This window comes from Lepisosteus platostomus, chromosome 4 (genome assembly GCF_059453375.1).
Source record: "Lepisosteus platostomus isolate fLepPlt1 chromosome 4, fLepPlt1.hap1, whole genome shotgun sequence".
In the NCBI taxonomy this organism is placed as follows: Eukaryota; Metazoa; Chordata; class Actinopteri; order Semionotiformes; family Lepisosteidae; genus Lepisosteus; species Lepisosteus platostomus.
The window spans coordinates 14909925-14927367 of NC_142614.1; the positions used below are offsets into that span (position 1 = coordinate 14909925).

Sequence of the window (17443 nt, forward strand, 5' to 3'; positions counted from 1 at the left end):
TTCACCAACATAAAACAGGAGAACAGGACACTACGTTAAGGCTTAGTGCTTAACACTTAAGCCTTAACACTTTTTTATCTTGGGAAACAACTACAATTACAATTCTGTTCATCACTTCAGGGGAACGTGATTTTGTATTTTGTGTAAGGAATTTGTCGAGAACCTGAATCCAGCAGCTATGCAACAGGCCAAGCAAAGATTAACCTTGGATTTTTATATGACTAGTTACCTTTTTATTCCCTAGAATCCCTCAACCACAGACCTGAGTTTCTGCAGTGAAGAGTAAAATCAAACCATGCAGAATGACGCTTGAGCAAAAGAAAACTTTCCATCACAAATACTGAATACACTTTAACCTTGACATTCGGACTCTATCAACACTACAGACTGCAGGCCTGTGCAGAAGAGAAAAAATGTAACATCTCAGGATCAAATGAGCACCGCAGTTTTGAACGGCCAATGCACTACCTAAGCGTGTACGTTGTCCATATTCACAACAGCAGAATAATAAATCTTTCCATGATTAAATGGGACCACTCTGATACTTCTTTAGTCCTTAGTGCAGCACACAAGCATAATGTCCTTGTGTTCAGGATCATCCACGCCCTCAGGCTCCCTGTTCACAAATCACTTCACCAGTTGCCAGTGTCTGAGGAGAGCTGCGCTCTATTAATATCACAGGTTACTGACACTGTTTCGGCAACATTTTCCTGCACCTATATGTTTTAAAGAGGTTTAATAGCTTAGGTGGTGAATACCAAATAAATATTCATTTGCAATAAGGAATCCCAGGAGAAACACTCCACACAGTCACTTAAAATATATTACAGGCAATTCTCTACATTACTGTTGCTTTTTTGCCCGTGCACACCCTTTTACCCAGGAAGAGGCGAAGGTTCAGCATGAACCTACAATGCAATGAATGGGCAGGATATTTTTTTAACGTTTGCAAACATGAGCTTCAATGCTCATGCCTCCACAATGGGACCACATCTGCCAGGAAAGCTAACTGTCTGGTCAATCAGCCAATGAGAACGCACCTTGCTGAAATTCTCACATCTATCAAATACGTCTATAAATTTGAGGAGCCCCCAGACAGACACACCTCCCTCTGCTTCATCTAATACAGATTTTACAGCACTTTCTTGAACTTTTGCTCTGCTGCAGTCACGTAAAAATGAGGCTGTGTTGAATATTGCTTAAAAACAAGCTTTCTTAGCTTGTTTCATGACGGAACGTAATGGCAATTTAAAACTCCAGTCTGCCACATTCTTTATTTCAACTGCACTTTTTGAAATGATTGAAACATTTGATGAGCTAGGCAAAACCACAAACCCAATTAAATGTTTTTTTATTATTATTTTCCATTTGTGCGTGGAAAATAATTAATAATACTCAAAGCAAGCTGTTTTTGCAATGCCTTCCATTTTCTGAATAAAAATGCAAATTCCTAAATAATTACAAGCAGTTAAATGAGATACAGCTGCACAGAATGTTTTGCAATGAAAAGAAGATTAATAAATTCCCATCATTCATTAAAATGGGCTGCCATAAAATAGAAATCATGGAAACTGCAAAATGTGAACAGGATATAAAAGATATCTTAGCTTATTATTCAATAAACAGCTCTCACTCCACTTCAAACAGACAATGAAATTGTCAACATCAGGGTGAGAATATTAATAGGTTCACTGAAACCAGCCTGTGTTTATGAGACTGTTGCATGTAGCTTCCTTTCTCCCTCTAACACAATGAGAGACCTTACATATTTAAACGATCAAACCACTGCTTTCATTTCTATTATGAAAAATACTTCCTGCTGTTTATACTTCATGCTATAAATATTTGAATGCTACAAGTCAAAATATACATTTATGGTATGAATAATCTGCTTCACTCCTCTTTTACTACCTTGACACATGGTAAGTGACTCCATACTTACAGACTGTTAGCAGGATTGACATTGGACCAGTTCATGTGAGATATTTTGCGAGGTTTTGGCACTGTTAAGGAAATACTTTGCAATTTAAAGTTATTTTCTACTTTTTGCCACAGTGCTGTGACAACTGTTTTTATCATTTGTTTCTGCAGACAATACCAATTGAAAACACCAATTCCACATGATGTATAGGCAAACCAGGCACTATCAAAACCCTATTTTAAAATTTATAGCAACTGGCATTTCTACAGTAGGTACTCTAAAGATTCTGCGACATCATCCTCCTATCCTGGTAAAAAGGATATTTTGGGTGAAGCATTCACACAAAATACTGGGATATAATTTTATGAATATAATTTTTAAGATCCAAACCTGTGATAATGTTCCTGATGTGTTTCATTATGAGTCAACTACTTTTCAATGTATTTTGAAGACAGAATACTTGAGACCACATCTTTAGATAATTGTTAAGATGCACAAACATCTTCAAGAGAAATAGTGTTATACAGTATATAGGATAATAGAGATCATGTTAGAAATATACATGCATTATGCATTAGTTGCATTCTTCACTAAGAATATAGTGTTGAGTTTTGGTTACCATGCTACAAGAACAATATTGCTGATCAAGAGGCTACAGAAAGGACAGTAACCAGTCTTATTCATTCCTGGTCTTTCAGAACTCAGACACACTCAGACAGATGAAGTGAACTGAACATTTGTAGCCTGGAACAGAGAAAATTATATGGGGAACTTGATTCAGGCTCTTAAACTCCTGACAGTCTCATTCAGGGGATCTTCTTTAGATCAGCAGCAGCACAAGGACCTGGGGAAACCTGTGGAAATGAGGCTTAGTGCCATTTAAACAGAAAGCAGAAGACACACGTCTTTACACAGAGGATAGTGGGAGTCTGGAATCATCCCTAGTCATGTGGTTGAAGCCAGCTTTGTATGACTCTTAAAGAAAGGGATACATTGTAATCTTAGATCATAAAGCTATTTGCAACAAAACCAGATGGCTTCTTCTCAAATCCTTTTATATATTCTTATACTCTAATTATTCAATTATATTCAAGCTCTATTTGTACTGATTATACATTTACACAATATTTCAGTAACTGTAAAATCCTAAATAGCCAAAGCGACAAAGCCTGACACTCAAACATATGCTAATCCTCGTCTTCAAGTTTCACATCATTTAACATTTTGAGAGGTACTGCAAAAACAATTATCGGGGTTCTGAACCAAGCAGTGGCGCAAGAAACATCTGTTAAAGAATGATTGTAAACTCCAGTGTTTATGTTCTTTGCTCCCGAGCTCATGTGATTTTGATGTCTAAAGGACTCTACTGTCTTTTTAAAGCCCCTCTTGGGGCCAGGACTGGAAACTACAGTCAGGACTCAATTTTTTTTAGCCCCGGGCAATCAAGAAAATCCTGGGGAATCTCCTACATTCTTGAACTGGATGCTTAGGGACTCTTGACTCACAAACACAAAATGAAAGCAATTTTCATCAGCCATCTGCAGCACACAGAAGTTAAACAATGTCAATCTGATGCTTTATCAAAAGAGACACATTCTGTATAACTTCCTTTTGTTTGAAAGGGAAATGGAGTCATTTTCAAATTATAACCTGGCAAAGTTGGATACCAGCTTAGCAAACAATAGACAACTGTGAAATTGCCAGGGCAAGGTTCACTATAAGATTAAACGAAGTCTACCACCAGCCTTCCTTGTTTATTACTTTTTTGCAGATAAAAGCCAGCGGAGTCCCTCATCCATCCTATTATTTAAGATGGAAAGATTGAGGAACAGTGGGAATAGTAGACAACTAGTAAAAATAACTATTCACTGTTTAGAGTCCATCAAATTGCAGTTTAATCGACATTTAACGGACATTTACAGAGGCTGTTGCAGGAACATTACAATCTTCAGATTAGAACTTCATGTCAAGCATTTAGATATACCAGCTTTCCTTTCACTGAGACAGCTGCATGTGATGACTTATTATAGCAATTGAAAAAGAAGCTTACTAGCACGGTGATGGCAAAAAACCATCACATGGGATCCTGGGCTTGATTCAAGTTTACATGTACACCCCCAGGCCCAGAGGGTTTGACCCTGGCTGCTCTGGTTTCTTTCCACCTCCCAGAGACAAGCTGGCTAAGTTTACTGGTGTCTTGAAAGGACCAGGGACTGGTGTCCTTGTGTGTGTGTTTGTGTGCAATACATCCCAGAAGTCATTCCGAGCATTCTGAGGAAAGAATACAATCCAAGGTCTTGCCATCTCTTCCCAATACTGCAAGACAACACTGTACATTGTCCCATGTGTAAGGTGACGAATGTTGGTGCAGAAACGACAACACAGAACATTAAAGATAAGCTACTCCCCCAACAATTTAACTAGTTAAGCAGACTTATATGGGTGACACTGTTCATAAATTGGTCCTCTTTCTTTCCATAAGGGAAATGTGTTGCAAAACTGCAAGACTGTAAGAAGCTTCCTTGACAAGAGGAGGCTATTTAGCTCATCAGACTCATCTGGCTTTTCATGATTAATTGACCCAAAGATCTCATCCAGACATTTCTTCAAAAAAGTCAGGCTAGTGGCTTCCACATCATGTCTGGGCATCTTGTCCCAGACGCCCACAACGCTTTGTCTACAAAAGAGCCCTTGGTTCTCAGTTTTAAATGCACTTACACATAGATTCCTCTTATGTCATGTTTTACTACTGATTTTGAAGGAATCCATAGAGTTGACTTAGTCGACACCTTGAAAAACTCTGAATACTTGACACTCAAACTTTTGTACATCAAAAGAGTAATGAGCCACTGTTTGTGAACATTACGTCTGTTAAGTCTGATGTATTTTACATCTCCATGCCAATGTTCAGTTCACTCAAGCATCGATCAGGAGCTTACTGGTGTGTAGGGAGCTTCCCTTACAACCTTTTAATGAGATCAAATAACAGAGTTCTGGTGCGCCTTTCAGGAAGGATCCAGGGCAGAAGAGAAGCAAGGGATTCTGGGCAACACTAAGCCATCTTCAGAGATACCAGCAGTGCATACTGGATATTATTCTACATAATTATAAAGTATGTGGGCAGGGCAAAGCAGAGCTCCCTCTCCTTCAGATTTGTTCTCACAAGCAAAGGTAGGCAACAATCAGGAATCGGATTGCTGATTTCAAGAGGGCAGCCAGCATGTGGCAGGGCTAATCAGGATTACCGTACGCCCTCTGAGTTATCCACATGGGACGAAATATTTCTTTTAGACACGCTTAATCTGGCCATATGGTGCAGAACCGCCCTTTGGTAATGACAAATCTGCTCCTACCTCAGAGAACCCGAACAGAATACTGCACAGCTCATGTGTACTATAACAAGGACACTATTGCCCCCTGCTGTGGGAAGCTGACAAAAGGAGAAGACCCCTTCGGGTTGTGGTTTATGAGCTGTAAATGTGACTGCAACACGAACTCCAGTAAAGTTGCTCATACAGCACATGAAGTCATAGCATGCGATTCTCTTTATGGTGCAGAGGCTGCTGTGAATAAAGCTTGTCCCTTTTCGATTCCTGCCACTATCTTTTATAACTGTTAATACCCAACAGCTATTGATTTAAAGCAGTCACTTCGTCCGGTTTGCCCATTTCTCTCCCTTGTCATTACATGGCCAAAGGCAGGTGTTTGATTAAGGGACACTGGTTCACACTGCTGTGTCAACAACAACAACAACCCAGAGTCCATGTTTCAGTAAACTAGAAGCCAAATCATGGTTCCCATTCTGTGATGCCTAGGTTTCCTTCAGAAAGATACAAACTAATCTTACTACAGAAACCAGAACACAGACTCTGAGCTATTTGCTGGTTCTTGACCCTAAAAAAAACACATTTCAAAACAAAAAGTCAATGCTGACACTCAATGTTTTAGCAGACATGCCAGCTGCCACTGAACTGAAAATGGGTATCTAATTTTCCACCATTATTTTTTTTTCTATGAAACGCAATGCATGGTCCTGCTCAGAGCACTAAAGCACAAGAATAATGCTGCTTCCCTTGCAAGCTGAGGGAGTGAAAACTCCGCTCGAGAAGCGAATCTCAGATCTTCTCATTAAAGCAGAAATTCAATTACTTTAATAATGTCATTAGAAAATGCCCTGCATGCAGCGTGATAAAGGCGCCGTTCTGTCATGTACAAATTGCAGCAAGTGTCAGGAGAGAACCAAGAAGGCCCTCGACACCTCGGGTATCCAAACTGGAAGAAACACTACAGAAATGGACTGGGAAAGCCACGACTATGAGGTGGTCTGGTATAAAGAAGAAAATACTGAATATGATTCAGTATTTTCAGGATTCACCTGAGAACAAAATGCACGGTCCTACTGCATTACCAAAACATTGTATTCTCATCATACAAAAAGTAAATGCAGACCTTGTTCTGCAAAACCCTTCTCACAATTGATTGAAGAAATTAAGAAATGAAAACCTTGTATACAGTAACTACAGGGAGAGCATGTTCTGAAATAGCAGAGATCTTTCTCATCCCAACACTACACACCACACCAATAGAGGGTCCAGGTTGACAAGAAATGCGGCTCCACTCTCGCCTCCCTGATAGTCGCTTAGGCATGTAATAATAGCATTATAGCATTATTGCCAGAAGCTGTTCTCATTAATAGAAGCAGCTATATGAAATGCTCACAATGAGGTCTCCCCGTTCATCCCAGAAACATGGCTAAGGTGTAAACCTTCTCTTCAAACAAGAGAATAACTTTTCATCACGGGCCTTAATACAATGAGCCAGAACCATCACAGGCCCCACCTGAACCTACAGCTCCTCGGGCAGAACTTCATCATTCGATCCGCTGTAGTCCCGGAAATGCTGCATCCACTCATCCTCAAGAGAATCTTTCCTCTATTCCACCAATTATTCCTCTCACAGGGTATGGCAATGAGAAAAAAAAACTCAGAGAGGGAGGAAATGGAAGAATCTCCGGTGGAAAATCAGAGACCACACTATCTTAACAGAGAAGCCGAAATAAATGTAAAATGTAATCTGAGTAGGTCATAAAACAGGGAGGAAAGGGAGTAGCTACCCAGATAGACTCTAAACCTAAAGATTTTTTCCCGACTATTTCATCAACTAGGCCTAAAGGTTTGAAGACTCAAGGCTCTCATGCTTACCCCGTTGACGGCTGGGAAATCGGCATCCTGATGGGGCATTTCCAACTGGACCCCGAAGCAAATGTTGAAGAAGGTGTCCCAAAATGAGAGAAAGGACTGGGATCAACTCAAGCCCCTTCTGATGTTTGCTATCAGGAAAGTTCCCCGTGCCACAATGGGGTTCTCGCCATTCAAGTTACTTTATGGGAAACATCCCCATGGAATTCATGGAATTGCTCGAGAAGCCTGGAAAGGTAGAGAATTTGTTTAATATTCTCTACTATGTGAACAAATTTCAAGAGAGACTCACTCAGCCAAAACTGCCTGTGGAGGAGCACTTTAAGAAAGCACAGGAAAGACAGCAGCAAAATAACCACACTGTGCAGCCTTTAAACCTTTAAACCAGTGGACTAGGTGATGCTATTGTTACCAAGCCCTAAGTGCAAGCTTAGGGCTTAGACACTGCATCTCTCTTATGCCTCAGCCTACCTTGACAACCTGGTGATATTCAGTGAAGACTAGGACTCTCACTTGGAACAGGCTGTACTCACCTCCACAGTAGAAGCTGGCTTGCACATAAACCCAGTGAAAAGCTTCTCCTCGACCCACTATCTGGGTTACACTGTGGGAGGTGGACAAATTCGACCCAGGTAAAGGTCATCCATGACTGGCCAGTACTAAGGACAAAAACTCAGGTGATGCCCTTCCTGGGTCTGGTCTGGTGGTGGAGCACAGAAATGCCGATGTCCTCACTAGAGTCCACTGTCAGGCCACTTAAAAGATAACCGACTTGCGCTGGGGTGAAGGATATGTGACAAAGCAGATATCTTTTTTGCTCTGATACTCAGCTAGACACTGCTAGAGGACCCAGGAAGACAAGAAATGCGGCTCCAATCTCACCTCCCCGACAGCCTTGTGGGCATGCAATAACAGCATCACTGCCAGCAGCTCTTCCCCTTAACAGAAGCAGATAAATCAGATGTTCGCACGGATGTCTCCCTGTTTGCCCCACAACCATGCCAGTAGCAGCTCAGCTAAGGTGCAAACCTTCTCTTCGAACAAGAGAATAACCTTTCATCACGAGTCTTAACGCTCCTCTTTGAAATTAAAAACATGGACAGAGCGATTCCCCACCGGCGTTTTCTCTTTTCCGGAGATATTGAGTCTAAAGCTGGCAAAAACCATAGAAAAAAAGTTCCACGAAATATCACAATGTCCAAAGACCAAATTATTTGTGCACATATCATATCAGCAGTGAGAGACATGAAAGAATTGTGTCTGGAGATCAGAGTCAGCGAGGCATGGTGGATAGCGCTATAACCAAGGCTAAAGTGATTTTTTAGCATTTGTGTTTTTAGAAAACTCCTTCAAAATCAGGCTACTGATTGTGAAAAAGTGTATTACAGATCAAAACCACAGGAACACCTGGGGAAATTCTAACTAACTTGCAAAGATATAAATTACAGTGTAATTAGTTAACCTGATATGCAGTATAGTGCCGCAGTGCAACATTCAAAGAAACAGAGATTAATTTACATCACTACTATATGTAAATCTGATAACACAGATTCCTCCCATCTGTTTAATTTTACAAGGCAGCTAAAAACAGAGGTTTACAGTAATTTATATCTTCAGAAATGGTTGAGTTTAAGACTCTTTTGGAGGACTTCCCAGCTGACAGAACTACTGTACATATTAGAAATGCAACTGAATGACTTTTTCAGGCTGTATAAATGTAAGATTAAAATTATGAAGCATATATAGTAGTGCATTATGTTATTAAAGAATATCTAAAACTCCTGCCTTCTGCATGTAATTTTGCTTCATGCAGCAGTGGTAAACTATAAGATCACTGCTTTGAGTACGTGCTTTGTGATCCTTCAAAAGCTGTAAGTGAAGGAATTTTAGATTTGTGGCTCATTATGGTTTTATGTTGTCATGTAAAACCCCAAAAACCTCAGTTGCAGCAAAGGCTAAAATAAAGTGTCTGAATACATCCACACCAGGCTGTTGCTCTATAAGAATAAAACACATTCTGGGCAAATGAACAGCAAAGTGGTAACACAAGACGAGCTGTCAGGAGAGATGCAAATAATTCAGCAAACTCTGCTGGCCTGACAGCAAGACTTCTTTAGAGACCAGGCTCCGTGTCAACACGATAAATTGCAACACTGCCAGAGCAACAATCCTGCCAATCGTGAAGATCACTAAGAAGAAAAAGAAAAGATTTCTTCCCACCGAGAACACAAAAGACCGATGCACAAAGCAATATCAAAGAGTCAGGCAGCAGACTGAAAACCACGAGGACATGCGCACGCTGCTTTCTTCAAATGCAGGGTGGTAGAAGTAGGCTCAACCTGCAGAACCCTGATAGGAGCACTTGAGTTGGCCCAGTTCCTGTGAAATCCTTACAGATGTCAAGCACACAGGCTTTGCAGATCAGTTACATCTTTAGCAGAGTGTGCCCAGTGCAGTTACGAGCTATGGGAGAATGAAATATCTGGTCAGATGAATAATTGAAAGCGCTTTTTCTCAGACACACATAACGGCATGCATGACAAATAAGGGCCTTTTGTTGGCATGCAGGGACAGGAGAGACATACCCGAGAGACGACTCCATGGCTTTCACGTCCCTGCCTGGGATCTTGTCAGCAGAGGCCTCCATGGGAGAATGCATTAGTGCCAGACAGGATGCAATTGACTGGCTGGAGTCCTCTCTGGAAACTGCAAGTGAAACCCAAACAGTGTATAAATAGCCACGCAATCGTAATTCCCGTTAGAAAACCAAGCACGCATACAATGCCAAAATAACAAAAACAAAATGAGCAAAAGACATTTGTGTCAATACAAATCACTAAAACCAAAAAAGCTGCATTTTTTGAAGTCTTTAGCTGTCAGTGCTTCCTGTCGTGATCAGACCAGCTACAGTATGGTACAACAAACGTGTGTTCATTATAAACAGCCCGTGGGAAATGAGGTGGAAATTGCTTAATTAGACTGAAGGTGGGATTCTGCAGGTCATCTCCACAAAAATGCTTTGTAGATGCCCATGTTTTGCTCTGGTAATAATCTTTTTTTTTTCAAAACGATATTGTTAATGTGTTTTTACCAACCTGCACTGAAACATACCAATGAATCACAGAGAAAACTGCTGTGTTCTACTGAAGCTGGTCCAAAGTGTTGTTTTCATACAAGCATTTCAAGCTAATATGTAGCTATAGCTCTAATTAGTTACATGTATAACCATAGAAAACATATCATGTCAGTCGCAAGACTTATTTTTATCTGTACGCTGAAGGGCAAAACAACTTTCACCATATACCAACAATTTTCCCCCAGGAGTTTTCATTAAGGACAATACTGGTAACTAACAAGACACAAATTTAAAAATATTATTTTAACAAGTTAAAAATATACTTTAAGACACTGCCTACATACAGTATATAAAGACTTAAAAATGAATTGTAACTATGCCCTTGAATTGATCTTTTCAATTAAAGATGATAATAAGGTATTTTTTAGAAAGACTCAGGTACTTCATAAGTTGCATGATGTAAGATACAAAGGGTGAAAGAAATTATAAGGAGGAAATTAAAAAGGCATGTATGCCTTTATCATTTTTGTTTTGTCCCAATAAAAAGAATGGCAGAGAAGTTTAATTAATTATTTCTTATGGATATGGATTCTCTCTACGCAGAAGTTAAGCTGCACACAAATTGCATCTTGAACAAAATATGAGTTACTTACCTGAATTTAATTAATGAGAAAGTGTTTCTAATTTACCATGAATTCAGCTTCACTGCCCAACCACTCTATCTGTAATTATCATATTTGTTTAACAATTGCTTATTAATGTTCTTTATTAATTAATACAGTACATTTATGATTTAAAAATGGAATGTCAGCACATTCTTGTCTTTTTAGCAATTAAAAACTGTTGTTTTCTTTCAGCCTGATATGCTAATTAAACTTAATGAGGTGTCCACATAATGTCTAATCAAACACACATGAGGTTCAAAACGGACTTTTGATATATAAATTATGTGATTTTGCCCAGAGGGCTACTGCTAACGAAACATTCTGAATTCCAAATGAAAGTCATTTATAAAGGTCAGGCTGGACAGTTAAAATAAAATTAAAACTAAAATAAAGAAAAGTTTTTTTTTTTAGGTTTTACCGATACATTATGGTTAGGACTATGATATGAAAAACCTACACAAATTATAGTTCTTCTTATTACTCTGAAGACAAATTGTTGGAAAGAATATCAGAGATGCATTTTTGCTTTAAGGAAAAGTATTTTAAAATGTGAACATTGTACAAAGACTTAAGGTGCAAAATAAGAGGCATTTATGCAAAAGAACAATAAGATTTTCTCAAAAGACGTAGTGAAAAGAAAGTCTGAGCTGGTCTCCACTTCATGCAGAGCTGTAATTTCAGTGGTTTGTATTAGTATTATTATAAAGTATAATATTAAGAATATAAGTATTATTTCTAGTGGTGGCAACAATAATGGAAATTATTATAATAATTTTTCATCTTTATAATAATCACATTTGCTTGGTAGTAGTGGTATTTGTAATATAAGAAGAGCTGGGGCTCAAGCATATTATAAATCTATTACAGTTTTGAATGTGCTGGAATTATTGCTGATTAAGTGACAATTTAATACAGAAATTGAAAGTTTATTAATTTGCTTAAAGTGTATTTTTCAGAATTACAATAACAGATACCAAATAAATAAACGACAGCCAAAATAATTCGACAGTCTTCGTGGGATTTCTCAAATTTCAAATTTAATTGTTCAGTAACCTGTTGAGCACGCTGCTGAAGAACACATGACTGCGTCCAAGATTAGCTGAGAAAATGTGTACGAAGATGGGGGAGATTTCCAGTGCTGTATGCCACTCATTCTGGCACTGTGGGCCAAACAGAACTAGCTCAAGCATCAGGAGTTTTAAGCAGATCAATTGTTTTACAGATGGGTTAAACTGCAGTCCTGCTACCTTCAGTGCTTCCAAGCAGTATATAAAAGACGAGTAACATTTCCTGTTAATGTAAAGGGAGAGGAGTTAGTTCTCTTAAGGCAATCAGAGCCCTACAGTCTGTTCAATGGTAGATTAGTGTAACAAATGTGCTGTGTATTGAACAGGTACCTGTGCAAGGTCAGCAGCCCATCCTAATTCATACAAATAATCTATTGGTAAAAGGCAGTAAACTGATGTGTTTAGGAGACATAAAAAGGGAAACTGAAATTAAAGAAAAACAAGTTCAGACAGGCCAAAACGGGATGCTTCTTTCCACAAAGACTGATGGCTGCCTAGAGGATGCTGCCCAGCCTCTATATGTTAAGAAAACTAGTTTATGTACAGTAGCTTCTCACACTTCTCAGGAGGGAAACGCTGCCAACGTTATGAATCTTTCAGATCCATCTGCAGTCACCACTTGGCTAACGTAATACCTTCAAATTAAAACCTGGGGGGGGAGGGGGGAATAACAAAGTATTACCCTATTCTTTTCTTTAACTATACATCCTTTGCTTTGCACTCCTTCCTAGGACTCTCCAGTTGAATGCTCGTGGAAGCAGTTCATCTGCAGCAGGAGATAAGAGCACCTGACCTGACCCTGCCTGAATGGGAGGCAGAATTACAGCACCTGTGCTCTTATCTGCTCTATTGCTCTAATGCCACACATGGTGCCCCCTTTCCTGCTTCAGCACTGAGACGCACTGCTGTCTCTCTCACCCGCTGGCCCGCTGCTTTCCAGCCCCTGCAGCCTGCGGTTTGTAATACCTTCACACACTGCACTGTTATATTCCAGTGCCACTCAGAACGGGAGGTCTGCTCCCTTTGAAGATTTCATTATTTTGCAGCATGGCTTCACTGCTTACCTACAGTAAGGCAAACTTAATTTCATTCACTGCCTGGAAAATGAGTGCATTCAAGAAATTACATTATTATTCATTAATTATAATCAATTCGTTTTAATTCACACTTTTATCCACAGTGCCTTGGTTTTGTACCTATTTCTACAGCTCAGTATTCCTGAAGTCAGTCTAAGTGAAGCACTTAGCTCAAGGATGCAACAGCAGGGTCTCACCTGGGTTTCGAACCCACGATCTTACAGTAACAAGTCCCAAGCCCTGAACTCCAAAACTCACTACTGCCTGATGGATAAAAACCCAAGATGACATGACCTATATCTCAGGAGATATTTAAAAAAAACTATTTTCGTCAGTGTTAACTGTAGAAGACAAAATGTTTGTTTGGACAATAAATTTAAAGCACAAAAAAAAACACAAAGGATAACAGAGCCAAAGACAAAGAGCCACAAGCCTGAACTTTACCTGTCTGTCAGTACCAGGATCAGAAAACAGATCGCATGTCCATGTTATGTAACAAGAAGTGAAAATCAGAGCCATAAAAGTTAATCTAATATTTTGTATTCGGAAATCCCTTAATAATCATCATCAGAAACGAAACAAATGGCATTGTAAGTTTCCAAACAGATTTGAGACAATTACACAGCTGAGCACAGATATGTGAGGCTCCACTGGTATTACAGTATTTGCTGATATTATTCCTTCAATGAAGGGACGTGCTCAGTCTTAATGCTGTTGACCTTTGCCTCCTCGAATTCATTAGTGTTCTTTTGACATTTCTGGCTTCGTAAGATGTGACCACACATTCTTTCTTCTCAGTTGTTTTAGCCCAGCTACTGCTGCTGTTGGTTCCTGCTCCACCGGATTTAAAATAAAATGATTGAATTGACCATTCTCTGAATCTTGTGAAGAAAAATAAGCTTTTGAACTGAAAAACCCATCCATGACCACAGAGCTTCTTACCATATGGAATCATTTTCTGCTCCAGCACTTTTCAATGCATCCATCAAAACACCATGTAACCTATTAAAAATAGCTTTCCCAAAGAGGAATGTCTTCCAAAGCCATAGTCTGAATGGTGCATATGAAATGATGTTACATTATTCGAGCAGATGAATTGCATTTTAAATTCTCCAGTGAATGATACCTTATACCAAGAGGTAAAGGTTTATTAACAGCACTGTGGAGCAGTGGTTCAGTTCCTGGGCTCTATCTGCTTGGAGTTTGTGTGTTCTCTCTGTGTTCAAGTGGGTTTTCTCCAGGTGCTCCAGTTTCCTGCACACCCCCTCCCATAGTCCAAAGACATGCTGGTAGATTGGCTCCGGGAGAATTGGCCCTGGTGTGAGCATGTGTTTTTGTATCTGTGTGTGCACTGCAATGGACTGGCGTTCCATCCAGGGTGTACCCTGCCTTGTGCCTGTTGCTTGCCAGGATAGGCTCCAGCTCCCCCAAGACCCTGAATTGGATGAAATTGCTAGGAAATGGGTAGATGTTTAAAAAATACTTCCTTCTTGAAATCTGCTCATAGAAACATTGTTTGTGCAACATCCTGCAAAGTCCAGAAACTAAAATTATTCTCTTTTGTATGTTCTTCTTTTTGTTGCATAAATTTACTTACCACCTAGTGCTGGAAAAATCACAATCAAAGAGATTCTACATGCCTTTGGCAGATCTTTGAAAGGCAATGAATGTTCTCATGAACATATTACACAAATAAGAGATTTAGAGCTCAAAAGAGTGAAAACACAAAGAATCGTCATCCTTCTGACAGCAGAGTGACACACCTCTGTTCTGAAAAGGTCTGGTAAAGGTTCTTATTCAAAGTGCTTAAGAACACAGGAGACTTCCAAACCCTTTCTTAACTAGTAGTTGACTGATCCTAGGATCTCATCCAGCCGTTTCCTGAAGGAAGCTAGTTTATCAGTTACAAAACATGACTGGTGGCCTGTTCCATATTCCCACAACTTAAAGAAGTCCCCACTTTTTCAGTTTTGAATGCATGTCAATGTAGTTTCCACTTGTGTGCCCTCATTCTTGTTACACTGTTTTTCCTGAAGAAGTCTGAAGTGGGATGAATTACTCACTGGCTTTCAGGATTCTGAGTACTTGGATCAGGACCCTTTGTAGTCTTCACTGTTCAAGACTACAAAAGTTCAGAGGTTCGTCTTGTGATCAGTCTGCTACTTTAAGACTTACTGAGTGCACACACCATTTAAATATCCTTCTTAGAAACATCCAGCAGTCTCTTGCATTGCTTACACATTGCTAAAGTTCATTGCACTTTGAAGAAAATTAAGAAACTGACTTCAAACCAACTGAATGGTAGGTTTCTTAATGAATGGTAGGCCAACTTAATGTTTTAATATGACTTGATAACATTCAGAACATTTAAGTTTAAGTCATTTGATTAGAAAAAAAGTAGAAATGTCTGCATATCTGATCATATTAATACAGGGAATATGGTGATTATTAGGAAAAATAAGAATCACCAGCTGTTACATTAACCTTAAAGCAAAAAACTTTGTTCTTTATCGGTCGTTGTATTAAAGAAAGGATCACTTCTCTAGAAAGTGTGCAGATAAAAGACACAAAATTTATACTAGCACTTCAAATCATGAATCTCAACCTGCAACCCGCCAGCCAGTGAAGTATATCCAATGAATTAAAGTGGAAAACTTTCATTTCCCCTGAAAATGACTGAAGAATATTAGTTAAAACTTCAAAGATAAACCTATATCAGAGAACATAACTGGTGCTTGGGATCAATAAGCTACTAACAACAGACGCTAGATGTCCTGACTAGCCTTCACTCTGTAAACCAATTGTACACTGTTAGTTTTTGCTGTTGTTGTGCAAAGGGGGTTGCTAGGTTAAAAGCTTAGTATTTACAAAGAACTAGCTGGAACCTAATGACCTTGGGAGATGTCCATCTTCCAAAGCATAATTAAAATCTCAAATCTATTTGTCAAAGAAGAAGAAAAATTGAAAAAATGTAATTTAAAAGAGTTTTGAAGGAAAGGACAGAGTGTCTTGTTGTAATGATGTATGAGCAGATCGGCTGCCTGTAACCCCTTAGGAAACTCTGACCCATAATATGTGCGTCACTAAAATAAATGATCCCTTTGAAAAGAAGAAGAGGCAAGAAAAAGGGGTCTGTAAATGGTGTGTTGTCCGTGGCATCGCATGGATTTTTCTAGAAATAAAAAGCCTCCAGGCACAAAAGATCTACATCTGATCTTTCTAAACCTTCCTGTAGGATAAGCTTGTCCATGTAGAAAGCAAGGCTTCTCAATCAATATTCATATTCTTTTTGTTGATGCTGTCAATGAAACTGTCAGTCACTGGATCAATATTTATTCTGCTGTTGGTTATTTGCTTAGCAATTTTTACATAAATGGAACACGTTACAGGCTATATAAACAGACATAAGAGCTCGGCTGTTGGAAGCTATGACACATAAAATTATTCCCATGGTTTTCCTTTGCCCTCCTATTCCATAAAGACCCAATGTCTAAAAGAAGCACAACAACTTGCTTCTTTCTCTCCACTCCAGTTAACTGGTTGATGCAATATGTTACAAAATCTCCCAAGCTTTACCACACTTGCATAATTAAGTCTCACATTAGGTGATAAAATTAACTGTTACACACATAAATATATTAATATCTGAGTCAATTTAAACAATGGAGCTGTGGCACATGAAAGGAAGAGAAATCTTTATTATAGAGTAATACAATAAAGTGCAGTGATAAAACAGGATCTCTTTTGAAGAGATCACAAGGCAGAGCTTGCATAAATATTGCAGTGTTTTGTCATATAATTTGAATACTTTTAGTTTTTTTTTGTTTTTTTATTGAAAGCCATTTCCAGCTCATACAAAAAGCTATTTATAAGTAATCCCCAGCAGGTGACACATTTGATGATTACACTATAGCCTTCCTTATAATAAGAAAATCTACAAAAAAATGTTGAGACGCCTAAAACAATAGTGGGAGAATAATAACTATGTCTCAGTAGTTCAGCTTTTCAAAAGCCATTCCTTCCCAATTGCTTCTGTTATGTTGAGCCACAGTGTGTCTATATAAAACTTATAGAACAGTGTGGTCTAAGAAAATAACATCATGCATATTCAGAAACAGGATACAGATCTAATCCAAGTAAGAATTACTGCCATTGAGTAAACCCTAGAGCCCTGGAGCTAATCCTCAGCATTGCTAAGGCTTGGAAGCAATTGGTTTGTTTTTTTTGTTCTCTATCATTACAGAGGAGAACAGCAGTTGTAACCATGAGGTTAAAAATCTGAAGAGCAGCGATTCTGACTGTTGCTGACTTACCGAAGCGATGTCGCTGATCGTCAGAGAAGTCAAGGTCCAGCATGAGGTCATCTTCATCAAGCTCACAGGAGCCAAGATTATTTAGGACATCCTATGTCAAAAAAGCAAGATTAGAAAGTGTTCCCTA

General features: G+C 39.0%; 1 protein-coding gene across 7 annotated transcripts in view; it reads right to left on the reverse strand.

Moving 5' to 3' along the window:
* ccser1 (coiled-coil serine-rich protein 1) overlaps positions 1-17443 on the reverse strand; it is a 265676-nt gene that overhangs the window by 202147 nt on the left and 46086 nt on the right. For all 7 annotated transcript variants that reach the window (XM_088628646.1, XM_088628645.1, XM_088628648.1 and 4 more), the window contains exons 4-5: positions 17317-17407; positions 9705-9825 (exon numbers count right to left, since the gene is read on the reverse strand). In XM_088628646.1, the coding sequence (XP_088484772.1) occupies positions 9705-9825; positions 17317-17407 (212 nt within the window). The remainder of the gene's footprint in view (positions 1-9704; positions 9826-17316; positions 17408-17443) is intronic.